Source organism: Eschrichtius robustus, chromosome 14, assembly GCF_028021215.1.
Source record: "Eschrichtius robustus isolate mEscRob2 chromosome 14, mEscRob2.pri, whole genome shotgun sequence".
Taxonomy (NCBI): Eukaryota; Metazoa; Chordata; class Mammalia; order Artiodactyla; family Eschrichtiidae; genus Eschrichtius; species Eschrichtius robustus.
This window is the reverse complement of record NC_090837.1, coordinates 82,041,873-82,061,123: the sequence shown is the minus strand read 5'-3', so window position 1 is coordinate 82,061,123 and position 19,251 is coordinate 82,041,873. Positions and strand designations below refer to the sequence as shown.

Below are 19,251 nucleotides of genomic sequence, written 5' to 3'. Positions count from 1 at the left end.
CTAGAATAAGAATATGTCTTAATAGAATAATGTTCAATATATATAGCTTTATTTGTAATGAGAGAGATAAACAGATGCTCTGAGTATTATATTTCTGGAGCCCTGTTTAAACGATATTGCATGTAGAAAAAGCCTTTTACACTTTCCTTTAATAAATTCTGTGGGCACTTAAAATTAAAAAAAAAATACTGTAATAGAAATCAAGGAATCAGATTTACTATGCTTTAAAAATCTCTGCATCATCATCAAAAAATACTTTATTCAGACTACCTCATAACTGAAACTGCAGAATCTAGAACTATTTTCATAATTCATTGAGAATACTGAAATTAAACTCTACTACAGCTTTAAAACTGTCCACATATAGAAAAATCAGCAATAGAAATTAGAAGAAAAAAGTACACTACCATAATAAAAAGCTCAAGATCTAATGGCACATAATAAATCTGAATAAGTTATGTACGGCACTGAACATCAAAGATTTATACCATAAAACATAAGCAAGCATTTAATTTCTTAAAACAGAAAAGCTGCCGTGTCAACTTTTTGCTCCTCTTACCAATTTGCTCCTCTTATTAAGGACCAGTAAAACACAAGGGAAAATAGTCTCAGCACAGCTTCAAAACGGTGACAGAACTGACACAAGTTCTCTTATTTTACCTGAGAAAGTTCTTTAAGTAATGTTGCAGCTAAGAGCCTCTTCACAACGGCTTACTCTCACATGAAAAGACAGATGAAGATAAACATGTGTGACAACATATATGTGCACACATATGCTCTTGTTTCCCTTTAAATGGCATATACAGAAGTACTCAAAATGACAATAGCCATGGTTTCTGTCTTTGAACAGGTCTACCTCAGTCTTCATTTGAAATCTAAATCTAAGCTCCATTTTTGCCAATTGCCATTGTGATATGAAAAATCTACATAGGGAAGAAAGCAAACATACTTTTGGTAGCAAGTGCTCTCTACATATTGGTCTAAACCTCATTACCCTCCCAGCAGATATACACAAATAGCCCTCTCAATACATTTTTCAGAAGAAAAAAAAAAGATAACCTAGAACGTACAGAAAACCAAATGCAATGCTGAAAAAGAAAGTTTTTTCAAAGCTAAACACTAAAAAGATAAATAAAATTATTTTACAATGAATCACTTTATCTAAAGTGTTATATGAGAATCATGAAGCTTTGAGAGGGAGAGGATAGAGGAGGAGAAAACATGAAAATATTAGAAATGAGGAAACAGAGTCAATCACCATGTACTTAATACAAAGGCCTTCCACACTGGGTATGCCATCTAATATAGAGATCTTAGAGCAACATCTGCCTTTCTGTAAACTTCTTTTACGTCTACACTTTTATCTTAGGTAGGCATTCTCATCATCTTTTAAATCAACCTGAAGCATTAGGATAAATCATTAACCAAACATCATAAGGAGAAAAGGATATCCTTAAAACACTGTAAAAGGAGAGCACAAATAGCTAAGGGCACTAAGGGAACACAAAGCTCCAGGAAGTAGAAAGGATGAGGAGCTACCATAAATCAGAATGAGTAAACAGCCCAAGATGGTACTCTGACAAACAGACAGATATGCATCAAGGCAAAATACGAGAAAGTGTTGATAATGTTTGAAAAATACAGTAACACTACTTAGCCTCTAGATCACCACTGGATTACATTAGAATTGGAGTAAGTTCAGATGGAGTGATAGTTTTATGTTGGCCTAAAACTTCAACCAAAGAGTCAAAAAAAAAAAAAAAAACCCCAAAAAACACAACCTTTTGTAAAAGGTCTCCATTAACATCCAAAATAAATAAATGAGCAAGACAAAAACTATGTGGAGAGAGTTCATTATACACTATAATGTGAAAGATAAAATTATAATATAAACACTAACTTGAATTAGACATATGAAGGCTATTAAAATTTTCTTTCATTTGATTAATGTAATCAGTGCCTACTCCATGCCAGGTACTAAGCTATGCATATAAAAACTTATAAAGATTAGACCAAGATGCTGCTCTCAAAGTACTCAGAGTCTGGTAGGAAAAGCAAATAAGCAGCCAACTAAAATGATAAACTGCACTCCTCTGGATCTCCTCCACTAGATATAAGCTCCTTGAAGGCAGGGATCTCTTGTCAGCCCTTACAGCCTCAGTTCCTAGTTATTGACATATTGACTCTAGAAGCATAAAGAGTAGGTATCTATAGATTCATTCAATCAACAAATATTTACTGGCTCCTTCTATGTACCAGCCACTGTTCCAAGCACTTGTGATAAATCAGTGAACAAAAAAGAAAAAACAGCCCTGCCCTCTGAGCTTCCAAAGCAGACCAAAGTTAGAGCTTCTGCAATTAAATTATAGCTATAGCAATTTTTTTTAAAGGGCACATAAGTTCAAACACAAAATTTTAAGGGATTCGCAGGCCCCTTCATTAGCCTGACATAGGTACTCCTAGTTTTTTGCTATAGATCCTGGAAAAGGATGGTGAGTAACTATTGGTTATAATTTAGGAACAACTACCTCTTACTTCTAAGTTTAGACAACCTAAATTGGATCCACTTCTTAAAAATAAAAATTGCAAATAATGTAACATAACTTTAAATCTTTAAGTTGCCTAGACTTACCTCCACACCTACCCCTGAGTAAAGATGTAACTATTAACACAAAGATATGGTCACAGTCAAGATAAGCACAAGAGGCACAGACCAAAGACTTTCGCCGTGAAATTACTGAATTGATAAAGAGAAGTACAATCTGTCAGAATATAGAAAAGCCTAAAGCCATGGGCAGGCTCAGGGATGTATGACCATGAACAAAAATTTACTTGGTTGACATCTCTGATCCCTTCCTCAAGTGAGATATTTTATAAACTGCAAAATCAAGTATTTAATAAATGAATACTGTCTCTATCAAAAAGTACGACTGTCAGTAAATGTTAATTATTGGAAAACACTGAATTAACAAGCCAACTGCTAGACAAACTTCTTGTGAAGAAATTATTTGCCCATGATATACCCTGATATTGTTTATGAGAAATTATGTTAGCAAAACTATTTATATAATTTTTATTCTCAGACCCAAACGCCTGTAAAAGGTCCAATTCCCAGCTAAAGTCTTTATTCCATATAGATTATTTTGGAGCTGAACAAGTATTAACCAACATAAAGCGACAGTTTATCGAAAAGAAGCATATTCATGTTTGCAATCCAACTTGAAAATAGATTGTGAGTCAATGTGGGCTACAGTGGGAGTCAGGAAAAGAAAACATAAGGAAAGATGAAAATGTTTAAAAGAAAACCAATGTAAGAGAAGTCAGAGTAGAGAGATGAGACTAAATAATACTCTGCTGAAGAGCAGTCAAGGAATCAAAGCCCTTTATCTGTACAGCACCACTTCCTACCCTACATTGGTTATGTTCGTGTGTTACCTTCCAGATAGACATAAACTATTCAAGACAGTATACATTAGACTAATCTCTCTGTACCCCAAATAGAGTTGTTTGGAGGGAAAACAAAAGTGCTTAACAAATATATGTTAAAGAAATATTACACTTCAATATTCAAATAGAAAATGAGTTTTATAATGCCATCCTAAAGCATTTTACTATGTAATTCTCAGTACAGATTGCTAACCTTCATTTACTTTATAAGATAAGCATCTGTGCTGTTCCAAATGGAAATTCCTAAATCTATCACCTTAAGTAAATGCTTTAGAAAAAGACAATTTTTAGTTCCTTCTTCACTGCTCTCAAGACTCAAGCCTTTTCCGAGAGGAGCAACATTAAAGCACTCCAACTTTGAAATCCTCAGACCTGGCCAGGTGGGCAAATTCAATACCATCATGGTGGTGAAATATATAATGCATCGTTGATCAATAAGAAATAACAATTCTAAAGGTTTATGCACCCAATAAAGAGAGCTTCAAAATATATTAAGCAAAAACTGATAGAAATGCAGGGAGGAATAAACACATCCACAACTGCTGCAGAATTCAATACCCTTATCTAAACGATAGAACCAAGTGGGCAGAAAAATCAGCTAATATATGCTAAACTTGAATACTCTTAAGCAACGTGACCTGACATTTATGAAACACTCCACCCAACAAGAGGAGAATACACAGTCGTCTGAAGTGCACACAGTATACTGACCAAGAAAGACCATATTTAGGGCCATAAAACAAGTCTCAATATTCAAAGAATTCAAACCATACAAAGTATATTATCTGACCATAAATTAGAAATCAATAGCAGAAAGATCCTTGGAAAGTTCCCAAATGTTTGCAAATTTAACTCAATAATAAATTACCCAGGGATAAAAGAAAAAGGAAAAGGAAAACATATCGAAATATGTGGGATGCTACTAAAGCTGTACTTAGGGGTAAATTTGTAGTGCTGACTGCCTATATTAGGAAAGGAGAAAAGTTTTATATCCATGACCTCAGGTTCTACTCTAAAAAAATAAAAATTAAAAATATAAGCAAATTTAAAGCAAAAAAAATGAAATAATAACAAGCAAAGCAGAAATAAATGAAATAGAAAAACAAAAGAACAACAGATTAAAAACTAATGAAACCAAAAGCTGGTTAAGAACTATAAAACTGCTAAGTTACTAGCTAGACTGATCAGGAAAAAAGAGAAAAAACATAAATTATGAATAATAGAAATGAGATAGGGGATGTCATTTCAAATCCTACAGATATGATATTGAAAGGAAAATAAGAGAATATTAAACAACTTTTTGCCAATAAATTTGACACAAATTACCAAAGTTCACCCAAGATGAATTAAAAAAAAAAAAAACAAACCTAAATAGCTCTGTATCTATTAAAGCATTTAAATTTGTAGTTAAAAAATCTTCCCATAAAAAAAACCTTATGCCCACATATTTTCACTGGTGAAACCAATCAAACAAGTAAAAAATAGTATCAATTCTACACATGCCCTTCCAGAAAACACAAGAAGAGGGATAACATCCTAAGTCATTCTGTGAGACTAGCATTATCCTGTTACCAAAATTGAACAAACACATTATTGAAATGAAAAACTCTAGACCAAAATCCCTCATGATCACACACATAAAAACTCTTAACAAAATTTTAGCAAATTATATCCAATAATCTATAAAAAGGATAATTCATCATGACCAAGTGTGATCTACCCCAGGATTGCAAGGTTTTTTTTAAAATTCAAAATTCAATGTTCTTGGACTTATTGAGAAAATAAAGGAGAAAATTCATTTGATAATTTCAATAGATGCAGAAAAATCATCTGACAAAATCTAACATCTGTTCATAATTTTAAAATCTCAGCAAACTAGGAATAGGAGGGAACTTCCTCAACATCCAGCTCATCTAAGAAAAACTTATAGCTAACATCATACTTAATAGTAAAAGACTGAATGCTTTATCCCTAAGATTGGGAATGAGGCAAGGATGTCTGCTCTAACTTCAATTCAACATCAGTAAGCAACCATCAAGCGTAAAAACTTTTTAAAAATTAATAATAACTGGAATTCCCTGGTGGCACAGTGGTTAAGAATCCGCCTGCCAATGCAGAGGACACGGGTTTGAGCCCTGGAACAGGAAGATCCCACATGCCGCAGAGCAACTAAGCCCGTGTGCCACAACTACTGAGTCTGCGTTCTAGAGCCCACGAGCCACAACTACTTAAGCCCGCGTGCCTAGAGCCCATGCTCTGCAACAAGAGAAGCCACCGCAATGAGAAGCCTGCACACCACAATGAAGAGTAGCCCTCGCTCACCGCAATTAGAGAAAGCCCGCGTGCAGCAACGAAGACCCAATGCAGCCAGAAATAAATAAATAAAATAAATAAACTTATAAAAAAAATTAATAATAACAGCATATTGAATCCAAAGGAAGTGGGAGAAGTAAAGAGCGGAATTTAGTGAAACAGGAAAAAATATGCATTAGAAAGGATAAACAAAGGCACTATGGATTAAAAAGATTGATAAAGCCCCAGTAAGACTGATCAAGAAAAAAGAAAGCTACAAATGATTAATATCAGGAATAAAAATGGAGACATCACCACAGATACTACAGAAATTAAAAAGATAAGATGTTATCTTTTCAAATGCAAACACATTTGAAAATTTAGAACTGGAAAAATCCCTAAATATGTACTAAATGAAATTGACACAAAAATAAACAGAAAATCTGAAGTTCTATAACAATGAGAGAAACTGAACCCAGAATTTTACAACTCCCCACAAAGAAAACTCTAGGTCTAACCCCAGCAAATTCCATTGCACATTTATGAAATAATTAATGCCAATCTCACACAAATTCTACCTAAAAATGGAAAAGGAAGATTCCCCAATCCATTTGCCGAAACTTGAATAAAGTAAAACCTTACATAAATATTAGAAGAAAACGTTTTCCTAAATAAAAAATATTAAATTAAATGCAACAACATATAAGATAATAATACATCACAAGATTGGTTTTATTCTGGAATGCAAAATTGGGTTGTAAATTCATCACATTAATAGAGTAAAAAAAATTATATAGCCACCTCAATAGATACAGAAAAAGCATGATAAAATCCAACATACATTGATGATAAACATTTTGCAAAGGAACAGAAGAGTTAATTTCTTAAATTATCTGTAAAAGCATATAGGAAATATCATGATTATGAAATCTTAAAAGTTCTCCCTTTGATACTGGAAATAAAAATGTTGTTCCATATGATTGTCCGTATGATCAAAAGAATCTACAGAAAAGTATTACCTTTAATAGGTGAATTTAGCAAGATTCTTTGATACAAGGTCAATATACGAAAGTCAACTGCATTTCTATATCAGGGGCACAGAAAATGAAGAAATTTAATATCAATTAGATATTAAATAGAGTATTTTAAAAATCTAATATCTAGGAATAAATCTAACAAAAGAAATATAAGACCTCTACATAGAAAACTATACAGAGTTATGATAGCTAAATAAGACCTAAATAAATGTAGAGATATATCAAGTTGATGGATTAAATGGGTGAACCCCACTAAGATAATAATTCTCCCTAAAATGATCTACAAATTCAATAAAATCGAAGTTAAAATCACAATAGGTCTTTGTGACAATAATAAAACAGTTCTAAAGTTTATACTGAAATTCAAAAGGACAAGAATAGTCAAGACATTCTTTAAGAAGAACAGGTGGGAAGACTTGATCTATTAAATATTAAGTCTTATTACAGAGCTACAGTAATTAAGGCACAATGATACACAAACAAATCAAAGTGCTCAAACAGCTCAGAAATAGACTACCATATATAAGGACATTATATTTATGACAAAAATGGCACTGCAAAGCAGTGGGGAAAGAATCATCTCTTTAATAAATCATGCTGTACCAATTTTGTATATGGAAGTAAAATCAAAACAGGACCCCTGCTTCACATAATACACAAAATTAAGGTCTAGGCAGATTATAGACCTAAATGAGAAAGGTAAAATAAGAAAGCTTCTAAAAGAAAATACAGAAGAATATCCTCATACCAGAGTAGAAATATCAGGGTAATTTCTTAAATAGGACACAAAAATATTAATCAGGAATGAAAATACTGATATGTCAGATATACTAGCCATACCAAAATGGCTAAAGTGAAAAACATGGAAAATATTAAGTGTTGGCTAGGATATCTTACCAGCTATATATGAGAGGTCTCACTGATCCATATCCCAGCTAACACAACAATTTCCATCTTTTTCCCCTTAGCCAGTTTGATGGATGTATATGTCTCTCACTTAGGAAAACATGTTAACATTACCCACAATTAAAGCTGAAGATAAATATATGCAGAAATTCCACTTTTGGTTACATACGCAACGGAAAAGCTTATAATATACACTAAGATTCAAATACAAGAATGTTCATAGCAGAATTATTTATGAAAATGAAACACTGGAAATAATCCAAATGTTTATTGGCCAAAAAATGGATGAAAAAATTGTGGTCTATTCATTCATCAGAATAGTATACAGCAACAAAATGAACAATGAAAATGAACAAACCGTAGTCACGTGCAACAACACTGATAAATCTCACAAAAGTAGCCAAACACAAAAGAATACGTACTCCATGACTAACTGAACGCATATAAAATTCAAAACACAGGCAAAACTAAACCATAGTGTTTAGGGATTTAAACTTAGGTGGAACAGCCATTCAGGAAAGCAAGGAAATGACTTCCTAAAAGTCAAGATAGTAGTTACCTTTGGAAGAGGAAGGTATACTGATTGGGAGGGAACATGTAGGAGGCTTCAGGAGTACTGGCAATGTTCTATTTCTTGTCCAGGGATATAGTTACATGGGTGTTTAGCTTGTAAAAATCACTGAGCCGCATATTTGTTTTGTGCACTTTCCTGTGTGTATTTCACACATACACAAGTATAAATTTATCTTATTAAAACTTTTACATAACTTCATATAGACTATTATAAAATGAGTATAAAGGCTTGATGAGAGGACAGGGGAATAAGAGGGGTGACCACATGGGGCTGGAAATGAAGGATAGGAGTGGCATAGAGAGTGGGGGGAGCTTATCTTCCATAACGAGAAGCTACGACACAGTACCTAAAACTAAAAACCAAGCATACCATTTAAGGATATTAAAGTAAGTACAAACTATCAGCTAAGAGAGCAGAGGACTTGTTCTAGGAAAGAGAAAAATTGTAGGCATGAAGTTGGAGGCCTATTGTTCACCAAACAAATCTTGCAGAACTGTTCACTGACTCTTTAAAACCTTAAACAACTTTTTTGAAAAAAGAACATCCTACAATGTCACCATTTACAAGCAGAACCTTCAACTTAGCCTAAAGGAAAGCTCTCTAAGCAGAAGTGATTCCCCCCTGAACTCTGATTAGCTCACTTGTCGGTCTTAAAATGAGTGTAAAAGAAAATAAAGGAAGAAAAACTCAATCTTTCTTCTATCCCCTAACAAAACAAAAGCTACGAACAAAAAGTTAAAGTATATAATGACTAAATAAAAAGAAACTATTTCCACTGTGGATTACAATGCATGAACTACTGGCAAATGACACAAGAACAGCTACAGTATGGAAATATGAATTTAAACATTTCTAAATGTAGTTTAAAAAATAGACATAACTTATAGACTCAAGATACACACATTAAGGCACTAGCGTTGTCAAGTTAAGGTGCCCCTAATGCATAAAAATTAGGCCAAAGACAGTACAATAAAATTATGTGAAATACGCTCATTTATCAATTTCTAAATAAATCTGATTTATTTTTAACTAACATCTTAATTATCCATATTTACATCTGGAATATAACAACTTTTCTCTATTTAACAATCTGAGACAAACAAAATGTTATGATTATACATTAGCTATGCCTCCTCAGTTTCTAGAGCTGAAATGTCATGTCAATTACTTAACAAGATTTAATTTTACCTTGTTTAATCTGTCCTTGCACAATATTACTGGAAGTTGGAGGAGAACCCCTTGCCTTAGAAAGGTCTGGGGTGCCTGGTCTAGGTGGCCTTTAAAAAGAAGAAGAAAATACATGTATATATACACATTCATAGTTTCATAATTCCAGAGCCATTTACAATATTAAGCTTTCTAGTTCCAAGTGAATTGCAAAAGAAACACATAACAGAACATTTTCAATTTGCTGTTCCAAAAAGATAGGGGTGTTTTGTTTTGTACCTATTAACATTTTCCATTTCAGATTTTAATACAGAAAACTAAATGATTAACAAATAGCAAGTAAAAATTTTACAGTTTATGCTTTAAACTAGTTTAAGAAATATTTATGAACACTTTAATCTACTACCACTGACAGATAAATATCATCACTAACCCTTCATTCTTCAGTATTAGCATGCTGATAATTCAGCCCACCCCATATCATTTGTCCAAATGAACTTATGGAACAATATACTGAGTTTCAAAAAATTCAGCCCTAAAATCTGAAAAAGGTAATAAGGCATTAAGAAATCTTCCACTCCACAGGCAGACTGTCCCCTTTTGAATTCCGGCCCTACCATTTACTACTTGTGTGACCTTGGGCAAGTTACTTCACCTCTCTGTGTCTCAGCTCTATCATCTGTAACAAAAGGATAATAAAAGTACCTACCTTATAGGGGTAAGGGCATTAAGGAGGTAACATCTGTAAAGTGCTTACAACAGAGCCAGACAGTAGGTAAGTGCTACTTTAGTATGTTAGATTTAAAAAATCCTAAATGTGGTCAGCTCTCAATAAAGTATAATAAAACTAGAGTTTAAAAAGTTGTCTTCATGACTTCTGGAAAATGAGAAATAGCAACTCAGGTTAAATATGTAGAAATATTAAAAGAATACTTTCCTGCACTTTAAAAAGTTGTTTCTTCTTTTCCCATTGAGAAATTCTGACTATACTTCTCACAAAATGCTGAAGCCAGCCACTGAACACTTACCATTCATCACGTGGGTCACACATTTTAACCAAATATACAATTTGAATTAAATGTTAGTGCAAACTGTAAATAGATACAATCTAAGATTATATTTACTGAAGAGCTAGTCTATAATTTGTTAAAGCTGAACTCTGACCTACTCCCTCATTCTAAGTTTTTTTTAAATAGCTACTAAGTATGTCTGAGTATAGATAAAACTGTACAATTTGATTATATTTTAAGTCATGCATGTTGTATTTAAAATTTAAAGGGGAAACACTGAGATGACACAAAAATGCCAAGGTGTGTAGAGCACCCCCCTCAAAAAAAGGTAATAAGAAGTGACAAAAATAAAACAGGTTTCTTTTTTTTGAAACATAAGAATAAAATCAAACTATCATGGTCACACCTGGTAGGGCCCTTCTTCATATGATCACCAATAAAAGTTGCATTGGTCATACTCATTAAGGTATTTGCCAAAGATATGATAGACAGGAGATGTTGTGTGGTGACGGCCCGGGACACTCCGTAAGTTCCCTTTCCTACTCCCTCCGTTGCCAGCAGCTTCCTTCCTACTTCTGCTTTCCCATGTGATAGTTTACAAGCAGCCTGATTATAACCAGGAAGCATCAGTGACATATGACCTCCTCTCGATAAGAGGCCGAACGATACTGTGCAGTGGGGTTTCAGCATTCCAAGGCGATCAAGACAGACTTCATCCAGAACATCATTCAAACCCCAGGCATGAAGGCAGGACATGAACAATTTCGCGGTGTCCATAGTCAGATTATATTCTAACAGGGTCAGTGGCTTAGATTTGCTGGCCCGATATTCGGGATCACTTTCTTCCCGCCTCTGTCTCACTATCTCCTCATCCTCCTCTTCATCATCAAGGAGATGTTCCTTTATGTTCTCTTTGATAGTTTCTTTCACTTGTTGGAAGAGAACTGCTGCTCGTTTTCCAGTTAGAAAAGAGCCCCCTTTGTCTGAACTGCCAGATGCTTTTTGCAGATTCTCTGGGGAAATAAGCGCAGTATTCGGCCTAGAGGCTTCTTCAGTCAGGAGTTGAATAATCAACGCTTCCACATCAAAGAAAAGCACATGTATGTCCGGGTCTGTTAGGTTTGTCTTTATTGCTTGAACCATCAGGGAGTTATGAGAATATTTAGGTAAATTTCCCTGCAACAAATATTTGTAAAAGATGGCTATAATTCAAAGTATTTAATTTCATGCATTCATTAATGAACAATAAATAATCAAAGGGATTTAAATGCTTATTAAGCTGTCTTTTTAGGTATCTATATCATTAAGAGTAACACACTAACTTTGCCAATCAGCAGCATGTAAAAGATATGAACTTAAACAATTAGAAGAACTTTATGCTGAAACAATTATAAAACTATCAATTAATCTTTTAAAAAAAAGAAAATGAAAGTTAATTATTGAAGCAGGAAGTCTTTTTACTCATAGAACAGATTAAAAATTGTTTCAGTAACTTACATGCAAATTCTACCTCTGAGAATGTAATACTACTCTGTTCCACCTGAAAGAATAATGCATTCATCACAGCTACTCATCCTTTTAAGTTGCTGCACCATCAAATTCCTCCTTTTTTACTTTACCTTCAATCTCTCCCTGTCCGTAAATTCTTTTCCCTCAATAGAGAACATGTTCAAGTCTACTTAGAGTCTTTAAAAGTGTTATCCTTTGACCATGTTCCTTCTTCTATTTCTTTCCCAGTCTACTGCCCCTTTTAGCCACATTTAAGGAAAGTAGTAGACTAATCCAGTGGAAACTTTTCAGTCCCTCTCCTCGTTAATCTCTTTGCAGTATCTCTGACCATATCCATAATCTCTGACATTGTTGATTTTGCTGAGAGACAGAGAGAGAAAGTATAAAAAGAGCTTCCCAGAGAACACCTTCTTAGTGAGCCTTCTAATTCTGACCACCCTTCTCAGTCAGCTGCGCTGAAAACTCACTCTTTCTCCCGTATTAGAACTATCACCTGTATGCAGGCGGCCCCCTAATCTCCATCACCAGCCAGACCAGCTCCTGAAGGAGCTTCAATCCTGCAGTTCCCACGGCTTGTATCTGGATGTCCCACAGAACCTTGTGCTTAATCTGTCCTAATCTCCACCCTCCCACTAAACCTGCTGCATCTCCCAAACCATTGGTTGAGAATCATTCTTCTAATCTATCCCCACCATCACCATCACTATGTTCAGACCCTTATGTCCTCTCCTCTAAACAGGCTTCACTGCCCCTAGTCTCTCCTTACTCCCATCCAGCCTCCACAGGCCACAAGACTGCTTGCTGAAGAACAAATCTAATCATATCACTCTTCTGCAAAACACTGCCATTACCATGGGTTATTAACAGAAATGGAAAATACAAAATTAAAACTAAATCAAAGTATAGGTGAATAGATCTCAAGATGAGAAAGGACTTGCCAAACACACTTAAATTTAAAATTCACTACTATAAAAAGTTAAGGCAAGTAAGAAACAGGAAGAAAAATGTGCCAGAAATAGGACTAATGAAGTTATAATCTATATAAAAAATAGTAATACCAAAATAAAAGAAAAGGGAAAAATACCATAAAGGTCAAGGGCAATTCACAGTAAAAGAGACAAATAGTCAAGGAATATAAGGGAGAACCTACTCAAATGAATTGTCGAGGAAATAACAATTAAATAACCACAAGATACCACTTATAAAATTAGCAAACAGTAAACACGAAAAAAATACTTAGCCAGGAGTACAATGAAAGTCAGACCCACACACTGCAGGCATGAATTTAAATAGAGCCTTTTGGAAGAGCAATTTGGCAAAATACATCATGAGCCCTTAAGATTGTTTGATCCAGTACATTTATTTCTAGAACCCTATCCTAAATAGTCAGAAATACAAAGACGTTCAGTGAAACAGTATCCATTATTTTAGATTGAAAACAACCTAAATAATCCAACAATAAAGAAATAAATAATTTAAACATAACCATGTAATAAATATTGTAATCACTACAAATCATGCTTCCTGGGCACATTTAACCACATGGCAAAATGCCCATGTTCCAATTTTAAGTGAGATAAGGTTACACATGTGCACGTACGTACACACACACACACACACACAATACAACAGAGTATAATTGTGATTTCATTTATTCAATGCCCAAGTATGCATTTGAGCACAGTGACAAACACTGGAAAGAAATACATGAAAATGTTCATAGCAACCACTTTTTGTGATAGAGTCATATCAGATTTACATTTTCTTCATATTTCCATATATTTCTTAAATTGTATATAATCAATATGTATTATTTTCATAATTAGAAAATAATGCTCTAGGATAAAATGCAAAATCCTTCAGCACAACGTTCAAGGCCCATTACAATTTGATACCAAATATTTTCCAGCTATAACAAACAGGCTCTAGCACCATAACCACACTCCCTCACCCATTAATCCCTTTATTTATTTCTTTGCACAAAATATTCCTCTTTGCTCTACTCCAATCCCTTCTCTTCCATCAAGACCCTAATCCTCCTGGGAATGTTAGTCCACAATGAACCCAGTTCCCATAACATTTTCTATACTATATATCACAAACTTGTAAGCCCTGGCTATATTTATATAATTAGTTATTTTATGTATTTACATTTTCCTGTACTCTACAGGAACTATACCTTACTCATCTTGTGCAACCTCATGCGTACCTGAGTACCTGGCAGGATGAACAAAGAACATAAAAATCTTTATAAACTTATTTTAAGTGGCTAATCAACTCTTCACTCGTAAAATTACACTAAGTCCCTTTAAATGGCCTATCTTCTGTCTCCGTCCTCCTCCCATCTGACTATGTTCCTTTCCAGCTTAAGAGGCTTCAACAGCATTTTATAACCCAAGGATAAAATCTTTGTAAAGACTTCTTTGCAAAGCACAAAACAGCCTCCAAAACAGACTGCTGCTGACTCCCCCAATTCCATCTCTAACCACAACCCTGCATCTTCTACTGAAACCAAATTAAACCACTTGTGCCTTCCAGAACCATGCAGTTGCAGACATTTGTACCTTTGCATTACTTATGCCAGGATCATGCTCCTTTCTCATTCCCACTGCTGCCACTCAAGTCATACTTCTATTCAACCTTCAAGAAGTAACTCGAGTGGCTGTTCTTTCAAAAATTATTTCCAGAATTATCACTTATTCTGCTTCCTTTGTATAAACCTCTGCTCTGAATTGAATAAATGGTATTTAAAGGAAGGTAGAAAATAAATATTATTTCCATACTATAGCTTAAGAACCTAAGGTGCATAAGCAGTAATGATAAATTTACACTACACAAAACATGAAGTAAAAAAAAAAAAATCAAGACTTTCTGAATTTCATTCCTCTGTTTAACTCATTCATTCCACATTGACCTATGTTTGTGCAAGGCACTAAGGACACAAAGATAAATAAGACGATTTTCTAGTCATGCAACTCAAAACTAACAATAATGACATTACTATGTAGGATGAATGGTACTACAAATAAAGGGCAGTTGGAAGGTACAATAAGAAACACAACAGAAAGGGACTTCCCTGGTAGCTCAGTGGTTAAGAATCCGCCTGCCAATGCAGGGGATACAGGCTCGAGCCCTGGTCTGGGAAGATCCCACATGCCGCGGAGCAACTAAGCCCGTGTGCCACAACTACTGAGCCTGCACGCCACAACTACTGATGCCCGCAAGCCTAGAGCTTGTGCTCTGCAACAAGAGAAGCCACCGCAATGAAAAGCCTGTGCACCACAACGAAAAGTAGCCCCCGCTCACCGCAACAAGAGAAAGCCTGTGCACAGCAACGAAGACCAAAAAAAGAAACACATCAGAGAAAGAGAAAGTACCAACTCCACCTTGGGTGATCAGGGAGAACCTCACCAAAGGGATAACTTGAGGTATGCAAGGGCAGAAAGATAGCAGGATGTGAAAAAGGATAAAGGCAGGAAACATCACAGGATGGGTGTTGATGTTGATGACCAAGACAAAGAATGCAAGGCATGGTTCATTGAGAGCACAGATGTCCACACTAAGGCTTTTGAACTTTCTCTTGCAGGCTTAGGAGCCATTAAAACAGTGCTTCTCTCAGAACACCAGGGATGCTTGTTAAAGTACAGGTTCCTGGGCCTGATATCAGACCTGAATCAATGTCTCTTGGAATGGATCAGAATCTGCCTAATGAAACCCTAGATGGCTTTATACAGCAAAGTATGAGAGCTCCTATCTAAAGGCTTTAAGAAGGGGAGTAACATGATCAAATTTAATTTTATAACTATTTATCCACCAGCAATGTTGGCTGAAAAGAAGCAAGACCAGGATCATGAATATAAACCTGGAGAAAACAGAAGCCATCCAGATGAGGGAAGATAAAAGTATGCAATAGTACTGAAAATGTAGAAGATGGGATGGGTTGAAGGACGCATACGCTACTGTTTTATTTCTCACACCATCATGCTTCGTATTTCCTTTTTCAAACACTAAATGTGTAAGGTCAAACACTATGCTTAGAAGATGGCGGTGTGGGAAGACGCGGAGGTAGCGTCTCCCCACAACTAGGGCGCTTGCTGGCTGCTGGTGGGGGACTCTGACACCCAAGGAGATGGGAGGAACCCCCAAGTGAACTGGTAGAACGTGGGGGACTGAGTGGGGACGAGAAGGAGAGACCATACAGGATTGGCGCCCCTGAGGCTGGGGAAATCAGGAGAGGCAGGCGGGAGGGGCCCTCAGGAGGAGTGGGAGAGGAGCGGAGGCTGTTTGTCCCACCCACCTAGGCACAGGGAGCCTGCTGAGCTCCCAGGCTAGTCCCCTGCCCTCCAAGGCCCCACCCAGACCACGTGGGTCCTTCGGGGCACAGGAGGCAGGCAAGGGAGATCAGAAGAGGCAGGGGGAGGGGCCCTCCGGGAGGAGTGGCAGAGGAGAGGAGGGCGTTTGCCCTGCCCACTCCAGCCCAGGAAGCCTGCTGGGCTCCCAGGTGAGGTCCCCCCAACCCTTGAGACCAGGTGTGGGGGGCAAGCCTGGGCCCCTTCTGTTCCTTGAGCCTAAGCCCCACCCCCCCCACAGCCCCCAGGGCCTTTTCCAGCCCTGGGGGTCCTGAGCATAGGGCCCACCCACTGCCCAAACCTCACTCTTGCTTATACCCCGCCCTCCACAGCCAAGGTGTTTCCTCCCTTTTTTTTTTCTTTTTTTTTTTTCTTTCCCCTCCTTTTTTACTATTGTGGTACCAATGTACCTTCCAGCTGTTGATTCATCTATATTTTTATTTTTATATTCTTTCTAACATATCTGTTAGTTTCGTAGTCTAATTTTATTTTTTACTTTGTTATTGCTTTTTTTTTTTTTTTTTTGCCACCCCACACGGCTTGCGGGATCTTGACCCCCACATGAGCTAGGGGTCAGGCGAAAGCTCCTGCGGTGGGAGCTCCAAGTCCAAACCACTGGACTAACAGAGAACCTCAGACCCCAGGGAATATTCATTAGAGTGAGGTCTCACGGAGGTCGTCATCTCAGCACCAAGACCCAGCTCTACCCAACAGCCTACAAACTCCAGTGCTGGAAGCCTCAGGCCAAAGAACAAGTAAGACAGGAACACAATCCCACTCAGTAAAAAAAATTAGAAAACAATGAGGTGGCAAAAAATACATCACAGATGAAGGAGCAAGGTAAAAACCTACAAGACCAAATAAATGAAGAGGAAATAGGCAATCTACCTGAAAAAGAATTCAGAGTAATGACAATAAAGATGATCCAGAATCTCAGAAATGGAGTGGAGGCAGGGACTGAGAAAATACAAGAAATGTTTAACAAAGATCTAGAAGAACTAAAGAACAAACAAACAGAGATGAACAACACAATAACTAAAATGAAAACTACACTAGAAGGAATCAATAACAGAATAACTGAGGCAGAAGAATGAACAAGTGAGCTGGAAGACAAAATGGTGGAAATAACTGCCAAGGAGCAGAATAAATAAAAAAGAATGAAAAGAATTGAAGACAATCTCAGAGACTTCTGGGACAACAGTAAACACACCAACATTTGAATTATAGGGGTCCCAGAAGAACAAGAGAAAAAGAAAGGGTCTGAGAAAATATTTGAAGAGATTATAGTGGAAAACTTCCCTAACATGAGAAAGGAAATAGTCACCCAAGTCCAGGAAGCACAGAGAGTCCTATACAGGATATACCCTAGGAAAAACACACCAAGACACATATTAATCAAACTAACAAAAATTAAATTCAAAGAAAAAATATTAAAAGCAGCAAGGGAAAAACAAAAAGTAACATACAAAGGAATTCCCATAAGGTTATCAGCTTACTTTTCAGCAGAAACTCTGCAGACCAGAAGGGAGTGGCAGGGTATAGTTAAAGTGATGAAAGAGAAAAACCTACAACCAAGATTACTCTACCCAGCAAGGATCTCATTCAGATTCAATGGAAAAATCAAAACCTTTCCAGACAAGCAAAAGCTAAGAGAATTCAGCACCATCAAACCAGCTTTACAACAAATGCTAAAGAAATTTCTCTAGGCGGGAAACACAAGAGAAGAAAAAGACCCACAAAAACAAATCCAAAACAATTAAGAAAATTTTAATAGGAACATACATATCGATAATAACCTTGAATGTAAATGGATTAAATACTCCAACCAAGAGACAAAGACTGGCTCAATGGATACAAAAACAAGACCCATATATGTGCTGTCTACAAGAGACCCACTTCAGACCTAGGGACACATACAGACTGAAAGTGAAGGGTTGGAACAAGATATTCCATGCAAATGGAAATCAAAAGAAAGCTGGAGTAGCAATATTCATATCAGATAAAATAGACTTTAAAATAAAGACTGTTACAAGAGATAAGGAGGGACACTACATAGTGCTCAAAGGATAAATCCAAGAAGAAGATATAACAATTATAAATGTTTATGCACCCAACACAGGAGCACCTCAATACATAAGGCAAATGCTAACAACCATGAAAGGAGAAATCGACAGTAACACAATAATAGAAGGGGACTTTAACACCCCACTTACAACAATGGACAGATCATCCAAACAGAAAATATATAAGGAAACACAAGCTTTACATGACACAATAGACCAGATAGATTTAATTGATATTTATAGAACATTCCACCCAAAAGTGGCAGAATACACTTTCTTCTCAAGTGCACATGGAACATTCTCCAGGATAGATCACATCTTGGGTCACAAATCAAGCCTTGGAAAATTTAAGAAAATTGAAATCGTACCAAACATCTTTTCTGACCACAACGCTATCAGATTGGAAATCACTTACAGGAAAAAAACTGTAAAAAACACAAGTACATGGAGTCTAAACAGTGAGCTACTAAATAACCAAGAGATCACTGAAGAAATCAAAGAAGAAATTTAAAAATACATAGAAACAAATGACAACAAAAACACGATGACCCAAAACCTATCGGACGCAGCAAAAGCAGTTCTAAGAGGGAAGTTTATAGCAATTCAATCTCACCTCGAGAAACAAGAAAAATCGCAAATAAACAATCTAACCCTACACTTAAAACAACTTGAGAAAGAAGAACAAAGAAAACCCAAAGTCAGTAGAAGGAAAGAAATCATAAAGATCAGAGCAGAAATAAATGAAATAGAAATGAAGAAAACAATAGCAAAGATCAATAAAACTAAAAACCGGTTATTTGAGAATATAAGCAAAATTGATAAACGCTTAGCCAGACTCATCAAGAAAAAAAGGGAGAGGACGCAAGTCAATAAAATTAGAAATGAAAAAGGAGAAAA

At 36.0% G+C, this 19,251-nt stretch overlaps 1 protein-coding gene across 3 annotated transcripts in view; it reads right to left on the bottom strand.

The window, feature by feature from the left end:
• The window catches only part of WDR7 (WD repeat domain 7), a 364,708-nt gene that overhangs the window by 242,560 nt on the left and 102,897 nt on the right, over window positions 1–19,251 (bottom strand). For all 3 annotated transcript variants that reach the window (XM_068562633.1, XM_068562635.1, XM_068562634.1), the window contains 2 exons: window positions 10,840–11,609; window positions 9,445–9,533 (listed from right to left, as the gene is read on the bottom strand). In XM_068562633.1, the coding sequence (XP_068418734.1) occupies window positions 9,445–9,533; window positions 10,840–11,609 (859 nt within the window). The remainder of the gene's footprint in view (window positions 1–9,444; window positions 9,534–10,839; window positions 11,610–19,251) is intronic.